We start from the raw sequence: 21,488 nt of genomic DNA, 5'->3' as shown, positions 1-21,488 counted from the left end.
AAGTTACTAATGTAAATGTCAAAGGGGTGCGTGCCAAGTTTCATTTATATTATATATATACATGTATATGCAATAAAAACATGATATTTCTCAGTTAGAAAAGGATAGATAACAAAACTGACAGACCTAAATAAAATGCATAGTATAGTACCTAAATAGAATAATAAATAGATAGATAGATAGATAGACAGACAGACATACACACCGACATACACACAGACAGACAGAGAAGGGAAAAAAAACAGATAGACACAGAATGTAAATATAGACACCTGGCTGTAACCTGCAGAAAATATGATATCTTGCAGATTAATTGTAATTTGGACTATGTATGCTTGCATTGACTTTGTAAGTATGAAATACAGTACATAAAATTATGATCCACAAAACTGCTGCGAGAGTGCCATTATTCAACGTAACCTCTGGATGAAAGATTTCTGCATTGCAGATCTGCAATATGCATCCAAAGCAAGAACTGACCATAAAAATACCTTCATCCTTCTGGGAAGTTGGATCTTAAAAAAAAAAAAAAAAATTTAAAATGCTAAAGTGACCTGCTGTTCGGTTTCTGGTAAGTACTATGTAAGTCATAAAAGCTGACCCAGCCTCCTCAGTGAATTGTCATTGTCATCAGAAGAGAAATACAGTACGTTTAACGAAAATGAAAAACAAACAAACAAAAGCCTTTGTTTCATTCTAGACTAAAACTAGAGTAGTGGAGAACAAAAATTATTTTTAAACTACATTGTGGTATTGTTAAAGAAATAGAAAGGTAGGCAACATTTAGCAGACACAGTAATAATGTCAGCTACAGAGAAACTTACCAGTACAACTGGACAGATTGATGTAGGAGGTAAAATGTGATCTCTCAAAGGTCCACATTCACATTCAGGTTTAAGGTGTGAAGCACATTTATTATGAAGCTGTATAAAATAAATATATAATATAAATATGATATAAAAGTGAGAAAAGGTCACACCAGATCACAGTATAAAAACAGCTATGATGTTAACCAAGTTTTTTTTTTAAAAAATTGCTTCAAATGAAACATTTACAAGTAAATAATTATACAAAAGAAAGCTAGATGTATTTGTTTTAATTTTTAGAATGATTCACCCCCCTTTTGCCCAGAGAAGTCTTCCTAGGACCACGCCAATGTGGCTACTAGGTTTAAAAAAATGTACAATATGCGTCAAATGTAACATTTACAACAACATAATTGCACAAAGGAAAGTTAGCTGTATTTTTAAGATTTAGACAATGCTTCATCGGTACGCAATAAGTGTTGCCAGACTTTCAGACACATTTTTGTACAAACTGATCATGGTCATGTTAGCCTTGTTAAGCAGTTTAGTTCAAACTAAATCCAGCTAAATACAATGCACAAGAGTACAAAAAGACAATATAAATCAGAAAATTCTAATTTGCCTAAAGTTTATAAATATGTTTTAAATGTCACTCCAATTCAATGTTTGGTAAATGATCCCTTATATTTTAATATATTGTATTCCACAGAAACTTTCATTTTCTTTTTCGTTTTGACAAAGGCAGTTGAGATCACTATTTCTTTGAACTATGATCTTCAAGCTGGATGATCTCAGCCAATTCAAAGCTTTCCCATAGGAAAAAACATTCGTAATACCTAAAAACTCACCTTTCATTAGCTGAGGAAATGGCTTTTGCAGATAGGATGATTCACCCCCTTTTTGCACAGCAAAGTCTTTATAGGACATTGCCAATGTGGCTATATGCACAATTATATAACCCATTGTTTCTTACTGAGATGCAATGGACCAGCAAACAACCAAGCATGCCCATGTACAAGCCCCAGAGAACATTTCTGTTTTCAGGAGAGATACCTGCCTTCCCACTGTAGCTTGCTTTGAGAAATTGTGGTTTTTGGCATTTAACAAGGCTGTGTGTTTGCTCTCATGCATGCAGCTTATATGTGTGTATGTATCTCATTGTCTGTTGGTGTGTGTTTTTACTATAGTGTGGGTAGCAGAACATGTAGTAGTGTGTATAGTAGTGTGTAAGTGTATAGTGTGTATAGTGTAAGGAGCAGTATGTACAGCAGTGTTGGCAGTGTGGACAGTGTGTCTAGCAGTGTGTTACAGCGAGGTCAACAATATGAGTAGTATTTTGTGTTTGTATGTGTAGCAGTCTGGGGAGCAATGTATGTAAGAGTGGGTGTGTGCTTGTCATTTAAGAGTTGGCCATTCTTACCCCAGTCCTCTACCTCCTTCTGGCCAGTCCTCTCTTATTTCCCTCCAGGAGATCTCCATGCTCATATTATGCTCCCTCAGACTGAATACACTTATATCATAGTCTTGGAACTGCAAACATGGTGTAGGAGGTTGGGAGGGGGGTTTTAACAGGCAGAGTAGCACCCCCATCAGGAATGCACCTGTAGGCAGTTGTCTACTCTGCCTAATTGGAAATACAGCCCTTGGGAGAACACAGTTTGGCCATCAGATTGAGAGCCGAAAAAGGTGAAGCTAGAGAAAATAAAAAAGTAGATATTTCAAAAGAATATCACAGAAAAACTGCAGGAATAGGAACTTTGCACTATAACCACATTAGTATTAGGAAGTGACTCTGGTATTTAGAAAGCCAATTTAAACCCATGCTTTAGACTATGTGAATTAAGAATGGAGAAAAAGCATTCACTGGTATAATGTTCCCTTTGATTTCTATGCCATTATGACATTTGTCAGCTTGCACAATATATGATTCCTGAAGATCTCAGTTTTTTACCATGTTATTTTTGTAAGCTTCCATGGAAGGAGTTACTAAAGTCAGAGTTTAAAAAGTGGATGTGTAATGAAGGTGTAGGACCTGCAGCTAGACCAATATGTTTTAGCTTGTTTCAGTGTTGACGAGTAATTTTACTAGCAGTTTTAACAAAGAGCGAAGAAAAGCAAATTTCTCATCATATATTTATTTGTAATTTCTGTTCTTTTTTACTTTTTGTATTGTTAGGTTCAGAACTATTTGGACACTGACACAAGTTTTATTATTTCGGCTGTTTACCAAAACAAATTCAAGCTACAGTTAAATAATGAATATGGGCTTAAGGTGCAGTCATTCAGCATTAATTTGAGGGTGTTCACATCCAAATCGGAGGAAGAGTTTAGGAATTACAGCTCTTTAATATATAGCCCCCTCTTTTTCAAGAGACAAAAAGTAATTGGACAATTGACTCAAAAGCTGTTTCATTGACAGTTGTGGGCCATTCCTTCATTAGTTCTTCATCAATTAAGCGAGTAAAAGGTCTGGTGTTGATTCCACCTGGGGCATTCACATTTGGAAGCCCATAACATGATGTCAAAGGAGCTCTCAATCCAAGTGAAACAGGCCATCCTTAGGCTGCAAAAACAATACATCAGAGAGATAGCAAAAAAATTAGGAATGGCTAAATAAACATTTTGGTACATTCTGACAAAAAAAAGAATGAACTGGTGAGATTTGCAACACAAAAAGCCCTGAATGTCCAAGGATAACAACAATGGTGAATGATCGTGCGATCCTTTCCATGGTAAAGAAAAACCCTGCCAAAACATACAGCCAAGTGAAGAACACTCTCCAGTAGGTAGGCATATTATTATCCAAGTCTACCATAAAAAGAAGACTTCACAAGAGCAAATAAAGAGTATTTACCAAAGGTGCAAACCATTCATAAGCCTCAAGAATAGAAAGGTTACGTTAGATTTTGCACAAAAAATATCTAAAAAAGTCAGCGTAGTTCTGGAACAGCATTGTTTGAACTTTTTGAAACTAAGATCAACATGTACCAGATTGATGGGAAGAAAAAGGTAAGGAGAAGGCTTGGCACTGCTCATAACCTGAAGCATAGCACATCATCTGTAAAACAATGTGGAGGCAGTGTGATGGCATTGACATGCATGGCTTCAATGGCACTGGGTCACTACTGAGTATTGATGATGTGACAGAAGACAGAAGCAGCCAGATGAATTCTGAAGTGTATAGGATATATTGTCTGCTCAGATTCTGTCGAATTCAGCAAAGCTGATTGGACGATACTTCACTTTACAGATGGACAACATCCCAAAACATTCTACGAAAGAAACCCAGGAGTTTTTTAATGCAAAGATGTGGAATATTCTGCAGTGGCTGAGTCAATCACCTGATCTCAACCCTTTCGAGCATGCGTTTCACTTGCTAAAGACAAGTCTTAAGGCATATGGACACACGAAAAAACACTAACTGAAGACAATTGCAGTAAATGCCTGGCAAAGCATCAGCATGGAGAAACTCAGCATTTGATGATGGTCATGCTTTCCAGACTTCAAACATTGCCTGCAAAGGATTTGTGACAAAGCATTAAACATTTACATTTTATTCATGATTGTGCTAATTTGTCCAGTTACATTTGAGCCCCTGAAATAATGGGACTGGGTATAAAAATGGTTGCAATTCCAAAATGTTTCATACAATCTTTTTGTTCAACCCTTTGAATTAAAACTGAAAGTCTTCACGTCAATTGCATCTCAGTTGTTTCATTTCAAATGCATTGTGGTTGCGTACAGAGACAACATAATAACATTTGTGTTAGTATACAAATATTTCCAGAACTAACTGTATGGGGTGCATAAAGTTTACATTTGTCAATGGTGAAATTAATTTAAAAAAAACCTCCACTATATTATCACAGTGTATTTCCCACTACTGAAATGCAAATTCAAAACCCCTTTAAAAAGAAGGACAGGGCAAAACGTATAAGATTAGAATTCAAACCCTAACAGAAACCATAAACAAGAATTGGCTTATTGCCACAAACTTAGAGGCATCCATCACCTAAACATACTTACACCATAGACACACAACTAAAATGGGCTGTCTTCCTATGCTCTGCTCAATTGGTTAGTCCCTTTCTTTTAAGTCACAGCCTGTTTCCAGGATAAAGCAAGGCATTCTGGTCTAGCAAAATCAGTAGTTGTACAAATATCAGCCTTAAGTTGCTTTGTTCTGATTTAGTTTATTGTCATGGCCCACAGACAGCCTGCCTGAAGGAACTGTCCAATGTGTCCTATCTGGAGAGAGAGAGACATCACAAGCACAAGTTCCTGCCCATTGGAAATCTAAAGGTCAAGTTCACACACACAAAGCAGTTTAAGTGCTTAATGAGCATTGAGTATCCCTGCTGAATGGATGCCCTAACTACACTTTTATTCCCTTTTGTTCGGCTTTACGTACACCCTTGTTCGTTTACAGAACCAACTTTGTGTGGTCCTCTGTTAACAACTCACAATCACCGACAACCCCTGACTGTTAACCACAAATTGGTTCAAGTGTTTCCCGCGTGGCCGTTTTGTCTTGTTTTGTCTGCGGAACACCGGCAGCAGTACATGGTCGTTGACAGCCTGGAACTATTTTCAGATATGCGACCCCGTGAACACCCAGGAAACTAGTACCACTGCCCATCCAACTTCCTGAACAGTTATGAGAATGGTGCTCAGGAGGCATGAACTACCGGACAGGGGGAGCATTCGCTCCCTAACAGCCAGGGAGAGCATTCTTCGGTGTTTGTGTGAGAACCTCCAAAAGGTGACAGGTCGTTGCCTTGTTTTCCATGGAACTGTTTTGGGGCATCACATTGTGGCCGACCGGTCAAAACTTCATTAGAATGGTGGTCCATAACCACCAAAGGGATCTGAGCGCTATTTCAACAAAGTGGACTCTCAGACACAAGCTATTCAGTGATATGACTTTTGTGGGGTTCCTATGTATTAAAATGTATTTTTATGGAAAATTTTCAAATTGTATATATTTTTCTGTATCTCAGAGATAATTGAGTTATAGTTTTCTCACTCAATTATCACTCAGAAACAGATACTCTTGGGAGGAAAACCCTTTTGATTTTGATGTGGAGACTCCATGCTAGGGGTCAGTGCATAAAAGCCCTGTGTGGCCAAAATAAACTCACTTGACTCCCAGAACTGTGTGTTTTCTAGTTGCTGGGGGAAAAGGGTCTTGGAATTTTGCAGTGCTTCTTTCAGCTACGAGGAAGGAATAGTGGAGATACTTATGCTGGGTATTGGAGCTCCACTACAATCCCATCTTTATAGCACTTTATAAACGTGCCAATTTTAATGTGAAATTGACACTTTTATAATTAAAATAAGATGGCTGTCAACCAAAAAGCTATGGAGGTTTATTTCCTCTTTCCATTAGCTCCACTTCTAGAGTGCTTATCTTCTCCTATGAGCCACTGTGACCTTATAAGTGCATGTGCGTCCGTGCATGAGTGTCCACAGGATGTGTTTTACCTGGGTGCATCCTGCATGGCTTCTGAGTCCTCTGAGACTGCCCCCCTCATGTCTCTTTTTTAGAGGCTTCTCAATATCTTGTTCTGGGAAAGAGAAGAGAGGGCCTGCATAGGCTGCAATCAGAAGAACTGCAGCTTTGAAAAAGTTTTGTAGAAATACCCCCCAAAAAAACATGCAGCAAATGTTTTCATTGTTGCTGTGTCTACTAAATATTGATTTTCTTTTTTTTCTTTTGGAGAAAAGTGGAAGTTTATACTCTGAAGAATATATACAGATCCAGATCTCTTATAAAATGCTTCTAAAACCTCTCCAAGAAGCCATAGCACACAGAGCATAATCTATGAGCTTTTCTTTAATGTTAGTTTTACATTATTTTGTCTGATACCTACTGTCAATTAGTAACAATATATTTTATTCTGCATATTTTATCAAAAAAATATTAAGTACTATTCAGCTCGTCTTCTAAAGGCAGTAGATTAAACGCCATGTCCATGTCCCATTCCTCTAATGAGTTTTTCAAGGCAGCCATATTAAACATGGTGAATGTTTACACATCATATTAAACTCTTTAAGTAACACTGATAATCATATTGCCTTATGAACTATTTGGACTGCACAGATTAAATACTATTTTAACTCAACTATGGCCTAAGGAGAGAAAATATAATGTTTGATGACCAAATTTACTGATATTAGATCTGTCTCACTCTGCATAATTCAGTTTTTCCTGATATATTTATAAAAATAAACATTTTTTCTAGACAACAAACAACAGGCAAATATTTATCTGAGCTGAAAAGCACTAAAAACATCTAGTTTCATGGTGGTATGAAACCATAGCGCATCTCAGAAATAAAAAGGCTGACAAAACTGATTTCTGCACCCCAAACCTTGACCATGTGTCCTCACCAAAGGACGAAACCTCAGAATGGATCACACGAAACAACAACACCCTAAAATAGAATTGAAAGAATTGAATTACTCTTAGTCAATATGGATGACAAAATACAACAGCAAATCCAAAAGATTGCTGATGGAATCCTTAAATATGTTCTTTAGACTTAGCCAAACACACAGCACATACAGAACTTGAAACTAACAAATAGAAAGACGCTCATAACTTGTGGTAGATGAAATGCCCAATATGGAGCAGAAACTGGAAGCAACACCCTTAAAATAGATGACTTTAAGAACAGAACCTACCTGACTACAAATACCTCCTATTATTTGTAGATCTATTGTCCGTGACAAATTTCCATTACGCAAGTTATTACAACCTATTAATTCAGTGGTGAGAGTGAGCTCTAGTCCATATACATGGGGTTTCCGCACTATGTTGCTTGTGACATAAAATAGAGGGACCACATCAATCCTCTCTATTGATGATGGGCTATATACATACGTAGCCGTAGACGTAGGTGCTAAATCCCAAATCAATAATGACCTCATTAGCCTTCAAATTTACAAAAGACTTAAGATGAGATTAAGGGGACAGTTTATCAGCAACCAGACCTTTAGGATTCTTTGTCAATTGTCTTTTAAGTGTACCCAAGTATTCAAAGCAATTGAAAATATTAGCATCACATTGTAATTTATTTACTGGCTTAGTCACCAAAAGTTCTACTTTCCCAAGCTATAATACATATTTAACACATTACCCATACCATACCCAATTCCTTCCTCGATGTCATCATGGAGAATTTAACAAAATATATCTGTCTTCACAAAGGATATAGCCATTTCGAAGAAATAAGGTCTTGATTTAATTAGCTTTCCAACTGATTCAACACTGTTAGAAAAGCTTTCCAAATGGTTCCTCTACAGAGGTCACATTTATGGAAAGTCTATGGAATAATTTGTAGATAACTAATTCTAACAGTATTGAATCATTTGGAAAGCTTCTTAAGTGGAGACCTCAATTTAATATTTTTGTATTAGCTTTTCAAATAATGTAATATTTTTGGATAAACGTTTAATTTCATTTTCAAATGTATCTACAAATATTATCATAGACTTTAATGGTGACTTCAGTAGATAAATAATTTGAAAACTTTATCCAAAAATATGAAATCATTTGAAAAAGATATATAAAAATATTACAGAGCCCGGCCGCCCTGCGGACCCCTGCGACCGCGTACCCGTCATCACCATTTGGGGCCGGGGTCGCCGTCCAAGGGGTCCACCGGGTGGCCCATGCTGTCAGGGCCACCCGATGGATAGGGATTGTCAGGGGACCCGGTCAGCGCTGGGTGCTTTAACAGCGCGACCAGGCCCCCTGTAATGAGATCACACAGAGCGGGGAGGGAGTGACTGCTCGTCACTCCTCCCAGCATACAGAGAGCCCGCGCGGAAGGAAGGAAGAGGGAGTCAGAGTAGGAACTCTGACTCCCATCAACCTGAGCCACCACTGGACCCCAGGGAATGTCACCCTCCTGCACCTAAAGGTAGGAAACAGGAGGGTGACTAAAATATTGTGTGTGTTTGTTTGTGTGTATGTGTCTTTGTATGTATGTTGTGTGTGTCTGTATGTAAGTGTGTCTTGTGTGTGTGTCTGTATGTATGTGTGTATTTGTCTTTGTATGTATGTGTGTGTCTTTGTATGTATGTCTTGTTTGTGTGTGTGTGTGTGTGTGTATGCATGTGTCTTTGTATGTATGTGTGTCTTGTGTCTGTATGTATGTGTGTCTTATGTATGTGTCTTTGTATGTATGTCTTGTGTGTGTCTGCCTGTATATATGTGTGTATGTATGTGTATTTGTATGCATGTGTGTCTTGTGTATGTCTGTATGTGTATGTGTCTTTGTATGTATGTATGTGTTGTGTGTGTATGTATGTATGTATGTATGTGTATGTCTGTGTGTGTGTGTGTCTGTCTGTATGTGTGTATGTGTGCCTATCTGTTTGTATGTATGTGTGTGTGTGTGTGCCTGTGTGTGTTTCTGTGTGTGTCGGTCTGTATGTGGCTGTGTGTCGGTCTGTATGTATGTATGTGTCTGTATGTATGTGTGCCTGTGTATATCTGTCTGTATGTGTTGTGTGTGTGTCTATATGTATGTGTGTGTCATATGTATGTGTGTGTCTGTATGTATGTGTATGTCTGTGTGTGTGTGTGTGTGTCTGTCTGTATGTGTGTATGTGTGCCTATCTGTTTGTATGTATGTGTGTGTGTGTGTGCCTGTGTGTGTTTCTGTGTGTGTCGGTCTGTATGTGGCTGTGTGTCGGTCTGTATGTATGTATGTGTCTGTATGTATGTGTGCCTGTGTATATCTGTCTGTATGTGTCTGTGAGTGTGTGTGTATGTGTGTCTGTATGTGTGTGTGTGTGTGTGTGTGTGTGTGTCTGTCGGTGGGTGGGTGGGTGGTGGGGGGAAGAGGGAGGAAGGGGGGCCCACGGATCAGTTTTGCACTGGGGCCCCATGGATTGTGTGTATGCCACTGGTCCTCCTTGTACATTATGGGGACTGCTTTCTACTTAGACTCTCTACCATGCTGTTTGCCTTTCATTTCCTTTTCATTTCATGTCATTTTTGTGAAAGTCTTAGTGGTGATGTGGTGATGTTAATTGTTTCAGTCCTGTTGCCACTGCTTCTAAAGGTAGTTAGTGGCTGGGTAAGTCATGCATGCTTCACAAAAATGCTGCTACTACTTGTGGTCCTAGCTGTCTTTGCTACTGCAACTATAAATTCTTCTGCTACACTCATTGTAGTGTTCACTTGTGTAGTAAACTGCCACACATTCTATTGCAATCTGCAATGCACAAGCTGTTGCACTAAAGCACAGCACAAAAAAGGACTTTCCATGTTCACTGCAGGTAGGGTCCACTTGAGCTGTCAATGTCCTCACATACTATTGAAAAAAAGCAATGCACAAGTAGTGTCACTGAAACATACTGCAAATCAAATAATCTGTTTCTCACAAGAAATCATAAAACAAATATTTTACCAAACAGTAAAATAATCACCAATCAGTAAAAAAAACTTTGAATCAGAAATGGTGTAAGTGGTGGTGGCAGTGGTTAGGCACAGGAATAAGCTAACAACTTCGCCAGTCTCGTACTGTAGGGTTATTTTCTAAGCAAGAATTCAAATGTTAAACTAGCGGAACTGGGAAAATTCTCACTCAGCTATGCTTTCAATTCTACTACTCTGGCCTTAAATTAAACATTCACTTTGAATTTAATTTCAAGTCTCACTTTAGTGAATAACTCTGCAGGTTCAATGACACAGGCTATCTCCCGATCCCACACAGCAATGGTATCCTCCATAATGACCATTTTAATTTCTTTCAGATCAATATAGGTTGACTCTTAATGTTACTGACAACCTTGTATATATGTTCTGTTCTGTTTTTTTCATTGCTATGCTTTTTTTCCTTTTATTTTACGAGCTGACTTTTCTGTATTACTCTTGCTTAGCTTAATTATAGTGCGTGGCATGGCATCTCACTAAGTAGCAGAAAAGTACATTTGAGGGCTATTTATTTTGGTGAACTTCTCTATTGACTTTCATCTACATTAGAAAATATCAGACAAGAAAGGGGGATATCTTATTTTTCTGGGCTAGCACATATGGGCATAAATGTTATATTAGCAAACATGCCTCTTTTATTACGAAAAATAGATCTGCAATTACTTCTACATCAATTAGAGCAAGTTAACACTCTCAGTAAGAAAACTCCTTCTCTATACTTTTTTTGCAACTACTTGCAAACTGCATTCTATTATTTCATCTTCAATGAACAGGCTACATTCTCAGGCAGCTAAAATGTAGATACTACACTCTAGCTAAACAACTCAAAACTAAAAACAAACAAAGCAGCTCTATAAAATGTGTTAGGTTTTGCATAACAATGGCCAGAAACATTTTAATCCCAAACTACATAATTTCAGCCTTTGCTTTGTCCTGTTTTAAATTATATAAATTGGATGTATCAATACACCAAGAAATATCTTCCTATTCCTAATTATCCTTTACCAATCAACACATTTTAATTATACCTATTACCTCACATGAGATTTTGTTAGGTGATTTTCTTGTTACCAAATCACATACTCCTGTTTAGAACTGGCTCCCAAGTATCTATCATTGGAAATTTGTACACATCTAAGGCCTATAGTTGGCTAAGTTATTTGCAGTGGAAGTGAGACTGGGCAAACTGCTCAGGGACCTTTTAGCAGCTCATGTCTTTAATCTCCCTGAACCTCGTGATCCAAATGATAGCTCCAATTTCAGGTCAGTATCATTATTACTGCACTACTTTCTTTATCCCAGGCGTCAGCCATGGAGATCAAAGTTTGAATTTGATGGATTTGGGTATTTTTTTTAACATTGCAACAAACATATGTAACTGAGTTTGTCAAAAATAGGCAGGCATCTGATAATACTTGTTAACTTTTGCATATGTTTTATTGCAATCCCCTGGCATATGTGGCTGATTAATGGCACTAGAAGCCAAAAACGCTTTTGATATACTAAATTGGCCATATATAACTATAACTCTAGATTCATCTTTTGGGTTCCCTCCTGGTGCAACCAAAGTTGCAACCCCTCTGACCCCTCAGTTCAAATGTAATACTTGTTGGTATACCTCACCCTCATTCCCAATAACAACTGGTACCTCTCATACTCTTTATTTTGCTGTTGGAAAATATAGCTAAAAGACAGATTTTGCCCATACAAATCTCCTTTGCTGAGCTAGTCAAGTCTAAAACAGTCTTTGTCTAGGACTGGAGAACAAATGTTACTGAAAAAAATAGGGGTAAAGATCAATGAACGTCTATTGGATATTTATAAACATAACTAATCCTCCTTTATAATGAGCACTAAGCTAGAATTGCTCTCATAGAAACATATTTCACAAATTACTATATTTTCTGGTTATTATACTGCTAGCCCCATCTCCCATCTGCCATCTTCCAGTCTATTAAAAAATCTTTACAATGGTTATACTTGATCATAAATGAACCTATATTGCTAAGAGAACTCTAAGTTTACAATCCACAAAGGGAGGACTTGATGTTCTTAATATTAGGGAGAATAGCAGGGTTACAATTTTATCACAGGATCTGCGACTGCAAGTTGTAGTAAGATAAATTGGGTGGTCATGGAAATACTATTTTGTACCATCCTTGCCAAGATACATATGGACACCATAGGGCCATTTAGAACTCTAATTCTAAAACGTAATATGTCATCATGATATGGGACAAATATCAGCCTTTTTGGGATGTAAAACATTACATGCACCCTCAAGCACTACTTGAAATTGTAACTTTCTTTGCTTCTAATGTGCATCTCAAAGAATGGTATTCTCTCAGTATTACTTATATTTCCAAGAGGCTAATCCATTTATTCTATATCTTACTTTAGCAGCTAATTATGCCCTGCCTTTGAGGGACATATTTGTATACTTGCATATAGTGGGAATGTTAACCATACATGGTTTACCTCTCTATGAGACTGGGACTATTGAGACTCATGATCTGTCTTCCCTGTTCCCTTCCTCCACAAAGCTACAAAGTTTACCAACCATCCTGAAATGCACTACAAATTAATGTTGTACTCTAACCTCTCGATTTCACAAAATACACCTTAAAACGCAATAAAATTCAAGTAAAACATTTTTTTTGCCTTATGAGATTCATTATAGAAATTACCTATTCAACCAGAATAGATTATTGTTCTTCATGTAATCATGTGATCAAAATTAAAATACTAGGTAACATAGCACATGTACTATGCATATCTAGAGATACAGTGAGTGCTATCAAAAATCCAGGTTACTAGAACAACTCAAAGGGAACATTTGTCCACATTTTTTATATGTTATTCAAAAACTATATAAAAGTGCAGCACAAATGCTTCAATCATGGTGGAGAATCTGTTGAAAGATGTGGTGCTCTGTGACTTCTGGAGCTAAAATCACCTTTTAAAGGGGAAAGATTTCAGACGGTCGATGACATTCAGGTAAATACGCCGAGGCAGCTGATGGTGATTCTAACAAAGGATTTTGCAGTGTGTATTGAACAGTGGAAGAGACGCTAGGAGAACTGTGTGCCTACTTTGAAGTGGACTGAGGCATCATTGTCCTATGTACAATGTTTCTTGTATCTTGTATCTTCTGCGATAAATGTCTCTATTTTTCATATTACATATTCTGGACTGACCTCGTATACTTTTCTCACTTTGGCAGCATATCCAATATATTTTGTTTTGCTTCTGTGAAAATCTGCATATTGTTTTGTTTACTATAATTTAATACCTTAAAGCACAGGAATTCAATAGGATTACATATACATACAGCTTTAAGCATCATATTAAATTAAAATGTTTTAATAACTGCAAAATTATATATACAAAAACACTTTAATTCATCAGCACTTTGAAGTGTGTATGCAAATATATATTTTTCTCATAAAGGCATGAGAATATCACACCTTAAATTGAAATATAACAAATGGAAATCATGTTTATTTAATAGTTTCTCACTTTTAAAAATGTTAATCTATGCAATTCAAACTTGTATGAAACAAGGTCATAGAGTTAATGTACAGGATATATTTTAAGTTGTAAGTAAAATTACTACCCAAAATGACTTTGAATAAAACTATGCAATCTATGCATATAATTTTTTATATGTGTAAAATAAATCTGACTCTCTTTCTAGAGATAGAGATATATTTGCAACTAACAGGTTTATTCACAAAACACCAGATTTGTCCTAATGGACAAAATCAGGTCAAAATTCATTGGCAATTCACAGATTTATTAAAGTCAAAATTGGTTAAGATTTAGTCGATCCGACTGATTCAATAAATTTGTTCAGATGCGTTAGTAAAAATCAGTTATATCCTGAGGGTTAATTATGTGGTTGATGGCCAGTGCTTGTTCGGAGAGACCCGTACAACATCGAATGGTTTTGCCTCATTTATGACGGGGCCATTGAGACTTTAGTAAATAACCCTGTGAGTAGCTTGTCTTTTACATTTATTTATTTATAAAATATTTTACCAGGAAAGATACATTGAGATTTCTCTAGTTTTCAAGTACGTCCTGGGTGATCTTTCACTAGATATACCATTCAGCCAGTGGAGACCATTGATCAAACGAAACTTCAACCAAGTTTTGTAGGAGCCAAAGATATTATTAGAGTATACAAAAGTTCATTTACTTCTTGGAGACTGAGAGCATGACCCAAGTCAAGTCCTACCCTGAGTAGAAATATGTGTCAGCAGTGCAGTATTAATCATAAGATGATCTTAGGCAGCTACCTTGGGTCCAGTGGTTAGACAGGGACCCTAAATTCCAGAATTTCCTTGGCCTATTAATTATCCCAATGCAAAAAATAAAGGGACCCAACATAGTACCCTGCCTAGGGTTTTGTAGGTTCTTATTATTTTCCTGGGTATCAGCATATCACAGCAGGCCCTTTATTTGGGACCCCAAATGAAGAGCCTGTTGTGAAAAGGCAGTGTTTACATTGCAGCCTAGGAACACCTCTAATGGCCACTCCTCTGCAATGTAAACACTGCCTTTTCTCACACTTTGCATGGAGGCGCTGACCTTTCCTCATAGAGATACATTGATTCCATTCAATGCCTCACCCTCCTCCCTGCCTCCTTGGCTGAGATAATCAGAATTGACAATCTCAGCCAATCTATTTCTTTCCTATGGGAAAGGATTGTGATTGGCTGAGATCATCACTTCTGAATATGTCAGCCAAGGAGGCAGTAGAAACGTTCGATAAAGACCCTGTAGAGTTGAAATGTTGCTGTTTTTGCACCAATAAAGCTGCTATTTTTTGTTATCCCGGAGTGCCTGAACCATTATTTATTCTGCATAGCCAAGGAGGCAGATCCGGGCGAAGCCAGCGCCGGCAGACCCACGCAGCACTGGAAATAAGGTAGGTTTTTACTATATTTAACAGGAGCAAGAGGGGTTAAATAGCTATTTTAACACTATAGGGTCATGAAGACACATTTATTTTCCGGACCCTATAGTGTTTAATTATAAGTGCATGTGCCAAAAGAACCTATCTACTGTACTCTATACTCAGAAAGTACAATCTATACGTGGGGTTGGATCCTCTTAGCAGACTAACAGTATACTATGCTTAACAAATAGCAATTCCTTCATTAAAGAGTGAAAAGAGCCGTTCAGTGAGCTGACTAAACACTTATTCAGCCATGAAAGTCTAACCTTCCAAATTTATGTTTGAGTAAAGCCCTCAGGACAGGTACCAAAAAAGGCAAAAACAGAAACAAAATGAAAAAGTTGTGCCAAAAAATTAGCACAATCTTTATCTAAAGAAGAAAGCAGACCAATCCATCTGACCAATCCATCCAGCTATAGGTGCAAACTAAGCCAAATATGTATATGTTGTTCACTATTATGCATTAAATGTTGACAAAACATCAAACTAGGTGAGTCCTAGAAATAGCACTAATGTCTTCAAGATGACATGCCATAACCACCTTAATATCATTGAATTTGCCTAACCACTTGTCATGGAATATTATGTAACGGGTTGTAACTCCCTTTTAATAAATTTAAAAACCAAAATGCTCTCTGGTAAGGTTAATCTTCTGGTCTGCAGCCACTGGCGGAACTACTGCGGTCGCAGGGGTCACAGCTGCGACCGGGCCTGTCATTCCAGGATGCCTGGCTGCCCTGTCGACCCCTGGAACCTGGGTGCCCGCAAGCATTCGGCCCAGACTACCCAGAAAAATCCCCTGGGTGGCATTGAAGGAGCCCATCGGGTGGCCCATGCTCTTGGGGCCACCGGATGGCAATGGATTTCTGGGGCCACGCCGCACTATTAAAGTGCTGCAGCGCTAACCGGGCCCCAGGAAATCCATTGCCATCGGGTGGCCCCGGGAGCAGTAATGATGTCAGAGCTGGGAGGAAGCCAACAGAGCAGTTTGTGTGTGTGTGTGTGTGTGTGTTTTAGAGAATGTCTGTAGCAGTATATCTGGGTGTGTGTCTGTATGTCTGTGTGTGTGTGTGTGTGTGTGTGTGTCTGTATGTCTGTCTGTATGTGTGTGTGTGTGTTTGCCTGTATTTATGTGTCTCTGTGTGTATATGTGTGTCTGTATATGTGTGTGTGTCTGTATGTATATGTGTCTGTATGTATGTGTGTGTGTTTGTATGTCTGTCTGTATGCCTTTGTGTGTATATGTATGTGTCTGTGTGTGTGTGTGTGTTTGTTTGTATGTGTGTCTGTATGTATGAGTCTCTCTGTGTATGTGTGTGTGTTTGTATGTATGTGTATGTGTGTTTGTGTGTATGTGTGTCTGTATGTATGTGTGTCTACATGTGAATCTGTTTGTTTGCATGTGTGGGGGGTGGGGATGTATGAGGTGGGGGGTAGATGTATGTGGGGCGAGCATGTATGGGGTGAGGGGTAGACATATGGGTAGGGGGCCCAAGGTAATTTTTGCACTAGGGCCCTGTGGTTTCTAGTTACCCCTCTGTCTGCAGCCATTCTTAGTCTTGTTATTTTGGGCCATCAATGTCACTGCCATTAGTCAAAACCCCAAGATTTCAGGAATCCCCAGAGATGTTGGTTGGTACCCAGTTGTACAGTAATTGCAATGCTTGACCTATCTCAGCATGCTATGCATAAACATAGACACATTTAAGTATATATTTAAGGAAAATACAATTTTTGGTAGCAGCAAACAGCTGGTCACACTAGATCACACAGGCAACGGATCCTAAGAAAGTTTCTGAATGTTTATGTAGGGGTCGATAAAAAGATGAGCTGTCTTTAAAATGATTAGTGATCCTTTTTGTCTGAGTGGATATGATGCAATGAGTCTTGGGAACTAACACCTAGAAAGCAATCACCATCAGAGAATAGAAATTTGAGAGAAGACCAAAATTAAATGTGGAGTAACGAACTGTCCCACACTGGATAGTATAACTTGATGACACAGATGGGTGGAAAGTGGTTGACACTGCTACTCCCCTTTGCCAGAGTTTGATTTACTGGTATGCTATGGAATCTCTTTAGTCAAGAGCCATGTCTCAAAGATAGATCTTGGAAGTATAGAAAAAACTAATTAGATATAATGCCATCTTTTAACAGGTTAACACACCATAATAGTATTTATTGGAGAGCTTAAAAAACACATATAAATGTGTAAGTCGTATATAAACATACAGCTGATCTCTAGGAAAATTTCCACATAAGTATAGATCAAGATTGTTTTTAAAGTTCCAGTTCATATGATTTACTTGTTGCATTTTAAAAGGTTGTGGTTTGCTGATTTTCATATTTTTGGATAATGTTTAAAATTATTTAATATTATGAAAAATATTAACATTTTGTAATACTTACATATTTTCTGATATATGTATTTATTTTTATATTTTAATATATTGAAAAAATATGATTTTTTAAATAGTATCCAAAATGACTCTAGTTGGAAAACAATCTTTATTTGAGCTATTTTCTTGCACAGTGTATAGGTCTAACTTTAGCAATTTGCATTTTTCTTTTCCCTTACTAGAGTTTCCTGTTTAGGAAATACATTCTGTAGACTAATTGACACAACAGGGGAAAACAATCCAGCTATATGAAAAAATCAGAATTGCTATCAAAAAACTAAAATACACTATTCACACAATTTTTTTAAATGTACAGCACCTAACCTGAGATATGCAGATTCCCCAAATGCCAGCATAATGCATAACTATGTCTCTTTGAAACACTAATTCCACATTTGTTTCATACAGTTACCTTGCAAAGAAAAACAAGTTGTTAACTTAAATATATATATACATTTTTAAGTAGCACCCGCCATTTATGCATGATAAAATTAACATTGTTACTTTGTGTTGGTCCATATGTTTGCACATACATACATACATAGATACAGTTGTTAAAATGTTATTGCGAGTTTTGCAACAGATCTAAAGTAGAATTATGGTTGTGTCAGTGCGAGCATGTGGTCTCCTACAATATTACGTGTGGTATGATTCTGCACTACATGCACTAGAAACCCAAAGTAGTTTCTAGAGCAGGGGTAAGCAACCTTTGGCACTCTAGATGTTATAGACTATATCTCCCCTGATGCTTTGCCAGCATTATGTCTGTGAGAACATTATGGGAGATATAGTCCACAACATCTGGAGATGCTGAAGATTGCATATACCTTCTGTAGAGCACACTTAGCATAGATTTGGTTAGTGCAATAGCCAGGAAAAAATGTATTACTTAAATGGCATGGATCTTTTCAGCCACCCATTTGCCTTTGACAGATCCATTCTAAATAACCCCTATCTATTACATCCATGCAGTGGTGGAAAACAGTCTATTTGTGGGATAGAAACACAATATGTTAATCACATCATATGAATGTATCATCTGCATTCTGTATCAATAAAATTAAGAGTTACCTGATAACACAATCACATTCTATTGTATAACATTTTTCCATCTGCACAGCGTAGAACTGACAAATTGAGTGATTTCTGCTGAAATACTTACAGTAATTTGACACCATACGCAGTGGAGCCCAGTCAGGCCTTGGTAACACTTAATGGCTTTGTGACATTTTTCACATTTGGTTGGGCAATTTCCTTCCACCCAAAAATGATGCATGACCTGTGAACAAACATAAAGTTGTATGTTTTTTTTTTCTCTTATAAGTAGCTTAATAAACATTATATCTGGCATACTTACATTGGTGTCTTTTTTTGACTTAACATAGGTTTTGATGCAAGATGGTGGTGCCCTTGCGACACAGCGTTCGTGAACGGTATACTTGCAAACTAAAAAGGTGAAAACCAAACAAGAGTTAATGATTTTCAACTCAATTTTTATTTCCAAACAGAACAAACACAACACTATTTCCAGACATTACATTAAAGACGCACCAATAAATCTTAACGTAGGCTGTTGTTTCAGTAGGTTTCAGAAGGTCAATAATTACAGGAAGCATTATGCATATAAAAAAACAAGAAAACCGTATCATAGCATGGCAGGAAATGCTTAATTCAATTAGTTCTAACTAAAATTTTTAAAAAATGACCCCCGAATGATGAGTACTTTGAAGACAAATTGATGACTGCCAAATGGACTGGTGTCATTTGTTAATAAAATATCTACATTTTCCAAAATATATGCTTATGAGCAGCTGGCAAGCATGGAAGTAGAAACCATATGAGTTATTCTATTCCGTATATTGGTTTATCCAATCCTTAAATAGCTGATTAGTCCATTTCCAGATAGCAAGTGTTGTCATAGATGCCATGTATTCAGTATAAGTTCATTTGTAACCTACCACAACAATACTATGTCTTCATTGCGTAAATTCATTGCTTTCCGGAATACACCATCTGCTTCTAACATTTGATTTTCCAGGCACATTAGACAAAATATTGTATCATGGTATCAGTGTTATTTAAAACAAAAGAAAAATGAAATGTAATATTGAACTTGCATTTTACGTCTTTAAAGAAGTAAAAAAAAAAGGAAAAAGATAGAAGGCCTTATCAGTTAGGAGTATTACGCAACTTGTCAAATTTAAGTTATCAATATTAATATATACATGATATGTGTAATATATATATATATATATATATATATATATATATATATATATATATGTTTCTTTGGAAACAAACATTTTGGGTGCAGCAGGTAAGGGGATTTGTCATGTAAAAAAGTAGTCAACTGTAAAAAGTGGAGAAACATTATTGTGATATGAATGTGTGTCATTCAACTTGACACATTTATATAAAATTACATTTTAGAGTTACATAGGCTGAAAAGAGACGTGTCCAAAAAGTTTAGTCTTTCTCACATCAGTTATTGCTGTTGATCCAAGAAAAGGCAAAACTAGGAAGAAACTCCTTCTTGACACCAGAATGGCAGTCAGATTTCTCCTTGGATCAATAAGCTATTACCCTAAATTAAAAATTATTTCCCTGAATATTATGTTTCGTTTGTTACATTTTGTGCTTGGCTTCTATGAAATGGGAGTGGAAGATGTGTTTCAGTTCTTGAGAGACACTTGCAATTTTTAGGAGGCATTTTTACAGTTTGAGACTTTAAATATCTATCAATTGCCTCTGACTACATCTGTTATCAGGAAAAATATGTTACATATTTTTTAAGTATCTTATATTAATTATTAAGATATTGTTTTTTTCCAAATATTTTCCATTTGCATAGAATGAAATGGCTTTTTTTCTAAATTTACTTTTACTGAGAGCATGCACATGTGGGGCAGGGCCCTAGCTGATAAGGTAATTTTTTTCATACGTCTTCCATGGTCAGTTCCCGCACTGTTTATGCTTAAAACTTATGAATTATTTTCTGCAATATTTTGCACATAATTTATATGTAACATTGTAATGACAAATAATATGTATCATACAATATGTTTTATTTTTTTAAATAATAGTAAAAAATAAAAAATAAAATAAGAAACAAAAAAAAACCATACTCGTTAAAATTGTGCAGTATGCACAGAGTTCTTCAGAAACTATAGAACGCGTATACTTTACTTACATGTACAACATAAGCCTTGTTTTCTCAATCCGATCAACATATTCAGGCAGAGATTACAGTAGGCAGGTTTGTTGAAGTGCTTTAGCCTCCAGACATGCTGACCATCATCTTTAACATTCTGCAGAAAACACATTAGGAGGTCTTTAATGCCTTAATATGCATTTTATGTAATATGCATAGACAAGTTTAAATGTAAATATAAAAGGTATGAGACATGTCATTCCAAGAAGCCCAGCAGTTAAATCAAAACCTTAAAGAAAAGACCTCAAAACTGTCACAGTGTCACATTTTAAATTAGCATTCCATTTCAAGTGTTTGCGTGGTGGTTTAAAGCCAACCAGAGTACAAACATAATTCAAATTCAATGTGAGCTTAGCAATTCAGGAAATCTTGTAAAGAGTAAGTTTTCTTCCATCAAGAAAGATGGACCCATGCAAGTTTTGGCCATATTTTGACCCTACTGGTCTTTCTGTTGAAACATTGCAAGATTCATCTGTTATCATGGAATAAAGTTCACTTGTAAAGAGTAAACTTTCTTCCATCAAGACAGATGGACCCATAAAAGTTTTGGCCATATTTTGACCCTACTGGTCTTTCTGTTGAAACATTGCAAGATTCATCTGTTATCATGGAATAAAGTTCACTTGTAAAGAGTAAACTTTATTCCATCAAGACAGAT

At 36.8% G+C, this 21,488-nt stretch overlaps 1 protein-coding gene across 3 annotated transcripts in view; it reads right to left on the bottom strand.

Annotated features, from left to right (window-relative positions):
- DGKB (diacylglycerol kinase beta) overlaps positions 1–21,488 on the bottom strand; it is a 567,171-nt gene that overhangs the window by 337,607 nt on the left and 208,076 nt on the right. For all 3 annotated transcript variants that reach the window (XM_063452403.1, XM_063452402.1, XM_063452404.1), the window contains exons 10-13: positions 20,810–20,927; positions 18,977–19,065; positions 18,782–18,898; positions 825–923 (exon numbers count right to left, since the gene is read on the bottom strand). In XM_063452403.1, the coding sequence (XP_063308473.1) occupies positions 825–923; positions 18,782–18,898; positions 18,977–19,065; positions 20,810–20,927 (423 nt within the window). The remainder of the gene's footprint in view (positions 1–824; positions 924–18,781; positions 18,899–18,976; positions 19,066–20,809; positions 20,928–21,488) is intronic.

Source organism: Pelobates fuscus, chromosome 4 (assembly GCF_036172605.1).
Source record: "Pelobates fuscus isolate aPelFus1 chromosome 4, aPelFus1.pri, whole genome shotgun sequence".
Classification (NCBI taxonomy): domain Eukaryota; kingdom Metazoa; phylum Chordata; class Amphibia; order Anura; family Pelobatidae; genus Pelobates; species Pelobates fuscus.
The sequence above is the reverse complement of the archived record's forward strand: the minus strand, read 5'-3'. Positions and strand labels throughout refer to the sequence as shown.